This window comes from Gavialis gangeticus, unplaced genomic scaffold (assembly GCF_001723915.1).
Source record: "Gavialis gangeticus isolate Ggan-Ray unplaced genomic scaffold, GavGan_comp1, whole genome shotgun sequence".
Lineage (NCBI taxonomy): Eukaryota > Metazoa > Chordata > Crocodylia > Gavialidae > Gavialis > Gavialis gangeticus.
In genome coordinates, this window is record NW_017729024.1 from 145,961,957 (window position 1) to 145,968,861 (window position 6,905).

At 43.7% G+C, this 6,905-nt stretch overlaps 1 protein-coding gene across 1 annotated transcript in view; it reads left to right on the forward strand.

Annotated features, from left to right (window-relative positions):
• The first annotated feature begins 5,179 nt into the window (after nt 1-5,179).
• Nucleotides 5,180-6,905, forward strand: part of LOC109298256 (granzyme A-like) — a 15,966-nt gene continuing 14,240 nt past the window's right edge. Inside the window, exons 1-2 of the mRNA XM_019518318.1 lie at nt 5,180-5,258; nt 5,356-5,500. Of these exons, the coding sequence (XP_019373863.1) occupies nt 5,189-5,258; nt 5,356-5,500 (215 nt within the window). The 5' untranslated portion in view covers nt 5,180-5,188. The remainder of the gene's footprint in view (nt 5,259-5,355; nt 5,501-6,905) is intronic.

The following is a 6,905-nucleotide window of genomic DNA, read 5'->3' on the forward strand; positions in this document are numbered from 1 at the left end:
AGCAGATCATCAAGTCTGGCCCCCTGCCATGGGCAGGAAAGAGTGCTGGGGTCAAATGACCCTGGCTAGTTGTCTATCTAGCCTCCTTTTGCAGACCCCCAGGGTAGGAGCAAGCACCACTTCCCTTGGAAGTTGGTTCCAGATCCTAGCCGCCCTGACTGTGAAGTAGTGCCTCCTGATGTCTAGTCTGAATCTACTCTCAGTCGCATAGCCATTATTCCTTGTTACTTCCGGTAGTGCTCAGGGCAACAGGGACTCTCCCATTGTCTGCTGGTCCCCCCTTGGCCATTCTGTAGATGGCCACCAGATCCCCTCTCAGCCTTCTCTTGTGAAGGCTGAACAGGTTCAGGTCCTATAGCCTCTGCTCATAGGGCCTGCCCTGCTGCCCCCTGATCATGCGAGTGGCCCTCCTTTGGACCGTCTCCACATTGTCCACATCCCTCTTGAAGTGCGGCGCCCAGAACTGGACGCAGTACTCCAGCTGCGGCTTGACCAGTGCTGCATAGAGGGGGAGGATCACCTCCTTGGACCTGCTCGAGATGCATCTGTGAATGCATGACAAGGTGCAGTTGGCCTTCCTGACTGCATCCCCACACTGCCGGCCCATGTTCATCTTGGAGTCAATGATGACTCCAAGATCCTTTTCCGCCTCTGTACTGAACCCATTGTAACCCACTGTAATGTAAAGAAACCCATTGCCCCTCTTGTATCTTTTTTGAACACCAGGCATTGATCTAGGTTGTGGTGGTTGCCAGTGTGTGTACAGCTCCACATGCTATTTTTGTGGAGCTCTGTTTATCTTTATGCCTCCAGTCTCTGTTCTTTGTACACTCTGGGGAACTATGCAATTGTGCACCCACCCAATTTTGCGCATAAAATGTTTGACCATGCATAATTGCATAATTTTGCATAATTTAACCCAGGCAGGCTCTGTGCCTCCACCTCCACGGGGCTCTTGGCACTCCAGCTGGGAGCCAAATGTAGAAGCATACTGAGCTCAGTGGCACACAACTGCACAACTGGTGAGTGTGGAGGGGAGCTACCGGCAGGAGAGGGGGTGGGTGTGGGATTTGTGGGTGTGGGTGGGCATTGGGTGTGTGGCTAGGTATGGGCCCCCCAAGGTGCAAAGCCCCTGTTGCCGGTGGTGGCGGCAGCAGCAGTAGGTGGCGGGCTCTTGGGGTGCTTATGGCTGCAGCAGGCAGAACCCCCTGGTGGCATGTGGCTCCAACTGAGTCCCAGGGACTGCACATGGTGGCATGGAGCCACCCTGGAAGGCCTGCTGGCACAAGTGTTCAACCCAAACTGGGTTGACTCCATGACAGCACATGGGGCTTCCAGCACTGCAGGTGGGAACTGTGTGCCATCAGGCCTGGCCATCTATCTCTGTGCCTCCACATACGGTTTCCAGCCACTCCAGCGGGAAGCCGCACATGGAGGCACGGAGCCAGCCCGGCCTGATGGTGCATGACTCTGTGCCTCCACGTGCAGCTTCCCGCTGGAGTGCTGAAAGCCCCACGTGGAGGCATGGAGCCTGCCTGGCCTGATGGCACATGGCTCCCATCTGCAATGCTGCAAGCCCCATGTGCTGGCATAGAGCTAGTTTAGTGAAGTTCAAAGGCACATGCCAGTGGGCCAGGGCAGGCCAGTTCTGTGCCACCATGTGCAGCTCCTGGGACCAGCACATAATTTTGAATTTTTCTGCACATAATTCCCTGGGGTATATCTTTGGTTTCTTTGTAAGGTCTTTGTTAGAGCCTTGTCCACTTTCCACTAGCTTCAGTTTCAAAGATGAAGGGGGGGGTGTTAAAGAAACGTATTTTGTTTTATTTTTATCATGTACTTAAATAAGAGTAGAAGATATTTAAAAACAGGTTAGTAGGAGCACTCTACCTCTACTCCATTGTCACACTCCTTAGATGGATGAAGAGAACTTATAGTGGATTGTTCTGCAGGAACCCTGTGCATTGGATATAAGGTGCTGGAAAAAGCCATTCAGCCTAAGATGCCTGATTTTGATCCTGTATTTTTGCATCTTTACAACCCAATCTCTTTCTTAGTATCTTTGTTATCAGCATCTTATTCTATATACTATTATCCTTCTGCCCAAGCTCTATATTTCTTTTCTGGCTCTTTTGTGTTAGATAATGTCTCTTAGTTTTTAATTACTCTGCATGTGATTTATCAGAAAATTTTATTACCATAGAATTATAAATAAATCCAGTTAAATTAAAGAGCCCCTGGACATTATAATGAACCAATGGTTAGCTGTATTCAGGTACCATCATTGCTGACTAATCCACATCTATTTAATGTCAGGAAGAAAATGTTAGACAGTGGGTGTGTCTATATGTTCATTCATGTGCCAGTTACTGCACATTAAGTTTAGTACTTGTATAATCAAGTACTAAATTAATGTGCAGTAACCGGCATTACTGTGTAGTAGTGCTGGCACATGCCTTTTAAGTGACACTATTGCACAGTAGCTTAATAATACTGCGCAGTACCTTATTAGCATTGTTTGTGCATGACATGCTACGGTGCAGTATTGTTAGGCTACTGTGCAGTTAGCATCTCGTGTAGATGCGCCCAATGTATTTCGGAAAAACAGGCCACTCTGACTTGACCAGAAAGTGAACTACTTTTTCATTATCACTTAAGCTAGGTACAGACAGTCAAAAAGCCCAAGGCTGAACTGATTCAGTCTTTGAAGGTTAGTCTAAGCTGTATAGATTAAATTGAAACAGATGTGAACAGACATTTATCTTTGATTCAGGAAATGCAGCTACATGCCTGAAGTGGCTCAGGCCAGAAGCAAGGGGGTGCTAGAGCATAGTTCTTTGGCTGTGTGTTCAGTTGCTCTTCCTGCTGCCCCTGAGGTCTCTGGGATTTGCAGTCCAGAATTACAACAGCAGCACTCTGAAGGGATGATCATCACTTCCTCTTCCTGCTTCCAGGTATTTGGAAGTCCACAGTTTTTACTCTGGTATTTGTAGTCCATTGCAGCCAGCACTAAGTTTGAGCAGGGGAAGGGATATTTAATTCCCCTCCCTGCCCCCAGACCCCAGCCAGGGTTTGCCTGAGGGGGAGGCATCCCCCCTCCCTCCCCCCAGCTTAGACTGGGTTGTATCCCCAGCCAGGCTCCCCCCCACCCTTGTCAACCAGCCCTCACTACTCCAGCTAGGGAGCAGAGGGGCAGAGCCAACCCTGCTCTCTGAAGCAGATAGCCCAGCCCAACCCAGTGCTGGAAAGCATGCTGGGATGCTGTAGCACTATGATTTAACTTGAACCAGGAAGGGGTCTGGGACAGAAGTTGCATAAACTGGTTTGACCCAAATCAGTTAAGTCTGATACTACATTCAACCAGGTTTATCTCAGACCAGTTTCAGCCATTTTGAAACTGGTTTATGTGCACTGAGCTTCTGTTCTGTTACAAATTTAAACCAGCTTCTGATTACTTTAACCGGTTTATGTGTAACGTCTGTCCCTAGCCTTAGTATTATATACCCTTTGTGCCTAGCCACGGGTATACTTTCATCAGAGCACAACACAGAAACAATAGCCCTGCCTTTAGAGCTGTATCCACCAAAGGACTTCATTGCAAGTTTAATTTTAGTCATGTGAATAATCCCATGAATGGACGACGAGGGAGAGATTTTGAGAGAAATAATCTGATGTTCTCCTTGAAAACTAGGATATTAATGAATATACAAATATCAGACATTTTCAAACAGGACCACAGGTAGTAATATTCTCTCCATCACAAATATTCCCATTGCTGAATGTAACCTTATTCAGCAAACTGGAGAGTTGTTTAAGAAAAGGATAAAAATAAGAGCTAGTTGACTTTGGAAGGATTATATTGCTGTATCTTTAAAATGGTATTTTAAAGTGACTATAGGTTTTCTGTATTCTTTGCACAATGGTTATAGTGCTTTTTGCTGTGGTTTATCAGAGTACATGAAAAAGTCAGTGATAACTCAAATGGTTAGAAGTATAGAATTACCCCTTCAATACCTTGATTTGCTTTAATTAGGCAATGGAATTTTAGCCTACTGATTAGTAGTATCATTTGCTATAGGGTCCGTGAATCTGAATCCTACACCATCAGCCGTCTTTGTGGGGGAGGGTAGGAGAAATAAAGGCTCTACTCCCCCTAGCTAGCTTGGGCTGATCTTTGCATGTTTTCTCAGCTACTGATCTCATAATTTTTTCTTCTCTGAATAGTGTTCGGTAGAGGGATTCTTTCAGCTGGTCCCTTTTATTTGTTCCTCCAGCTGCCCAACTGCACATCTCCTAGGACAACTGTTTTGGCTTCATTCTTAACACATCCTTTTTCCATTTTTTCTCCATCCTTTTTGGGTAACTCCCCTCTTCTCTTTAATTTCATCTTCTTTGTAGGATAAATTACAAGATAGTCTCTGACAAACTTGGGCTGAGTCATACATTCATCCCATTTAATGCATACTATTTATGTAAGGCAGAGGTTCCCAAACTTTTTCTTATTGTGTATTCCCTTCCATATTTACCAGCTGCGTACATACCCCTACCAGCATACATTTTATATTTAACCCCTTAAATGCTGATTATTATAATAATGAAAATTAAATCTGCCATTACACAATTTCTCCTGTGTACCCACCAGAGATATCTTGTGTACCCCCAGGGGTATGTGTACCACAATTTGGGAACCCTTGATTTAAGGCATTTGCTTTTGAAGGCAATGTTTGTCTGTATGGGGGTTCATTTCCAGCTTTCACGGCCACATATTAAGATGGAGACAACATTGGCATTGCTTTCACTGAGCAAATCTTATGAGCTGGTAAATGTGGGTGCTTTGCCAATTTGTGACATTATTTCTTTCTGGGCATCTTCATTAGCTTGCACATTACTGCCAAATTCTGTAATTTGAATAATATCTTTTGTCTTATTTATTTGGAGTTCTCATTAGATTGAATTACTAGATTCTTTAAAATGGGATTCATGAAGTGGGCTGGTTTTAAAGAAATATGACAGGGCACATAAGAGAAATTCAGTACTCTACATTCTGCATTACATGTTTGACCAATCTAATGAGAAACTCAAAGGAAGGGAACCAGATTGCAAAGCCTCTCAGCTTTTAAAAAATGCAGCCAAACCACAACTTCCTGCAAGAAAAATATAAATATCAAAGTCTGTATCATTGAAAATAATGACAGTCATGATGGGTCGGCTGTTGCTTTTGCTGTTTTCTGTAATAGCTGTTCACCTTCCCCTGAGGTGTAAGCAAGTCTCTCAGAATATATGAACACATGTACCTTCTTAGCTTGGTTTATGCATATGTGACATATCTAAGCTTTTTCAGTTCTTCTTTTTCAGATGGCTGCATTAAGATTATTGGAGGACACACAGTAGCTCCTCATTCCAGGCCTTTCATGGCTGCGATACAGAAAGGCAGATCAACTGTGTATGGGGGAGCTCTTATTGAAAAAAACTTGATTTTGACAGCAGCACATTGTAAACTGTATTTCTAGAGAAGTCTTTTATATTCTGATAACTGAAAATGAATAAGTGAGTTATGATATCCAAATAGGCAAATAAAGAAGACTTGAGTACTGCATTTTTGCAGTGATTTAAAAACAGCAATTCTGTCAGCAAGCAGGTGATCTAGGACCCTTAAAACCTGCCTTAAGATTTTTTTTTAAGTCCAAGATTGCACCGTATACAGTCATTACCATGGCCCTGATTTTTACCACCCTTTCACCCTGTAAGAAACTCATCCACCAGCAGTTTTTCTGAAATCAATGTTCTCCAAGAAGCAAAGTATTCTTCAGCACAGGTTTGAATGGCAGAATCTACCCCAGTGTTTGCAAAATTCAGTTCACTTGGTAGTGCCCCAGGAAGGTTGGTAGCTGACATACAAACTGTTCTTCTCTGGGACCAGACAGAGGTCCAAAGGCAGAATATTTCATGTTACAGCCTAGCTTCCAGTCTGGTTTGTCTGCATTGCAGAAGAAGAATGGGCCTAGTCCTTACCTCCTTGCACATTTAATGTTCCTAGTAGGGAAGTAGGAATTGTGATTAATAAGGTGTGTGGACACCACCATGTGGATTACTGACAATGCATTTTGCCTACTTCATCTTCCATGTGAAAGTCTCTCAGTGCTTTGTAAACTTTAATAAACTGAGACTGAAAATACCCCCTACATATAAGGAAATGTTACTATCCCTATCGTAGCAATAGGAAAACTGAAGGGAAAAGACAAATGACTGACTTGTCTGTGTCACAAAAAAGAATGGTAGAGTTGGAACTGGAATTCAGTTTTCTTGATTTTCCTGATGATGTTTCACATATTTTTGGGTAGAATACGTGCCTGTATAGAATTAGAACTGGCTCAGGATAAGGGAGACCTCTACAGTCTGCATCAGGGATTAATTTTCACCTTTTACTCTTAGGTCAGATACTTACCCATTGTTATTTATCACTCCTCTAATTATTTTGCCTTAATAATTATCATGATGATGATTGAGTAATCTTTGTGCTAATTCTGACTACCTGTAAACTTGAAGTCTCCTTTAACATAGGATCATAGATAGGAAACTAGGGTTGGAAGAGACTTCACAAAGGCATCAAGCCTAGCTCCCTGCTCAAGGCAGGATGATCCCTGACTAAAGTATACAACAAAGTGTCTATCCAACCTGCTCTTGAAAATTTCCAGGGATGGAGGTTCTACAATTTCTTTAGGTAACCTGTTTCAAGACTTGACCACCCTCATGGTCAGAAAGTTCCTCTTAACCTCCAGACTAAATTTCCTCTGCTTCAGTTTGAGTCCATTGTTCCTAGTCCTGTCCCTTACAATTGACTCACAGTGTGCCTCTTCTGTTAACCTGGATGGGATGGGCTCCACCTTTCCCCTAAAGGTAAGCGC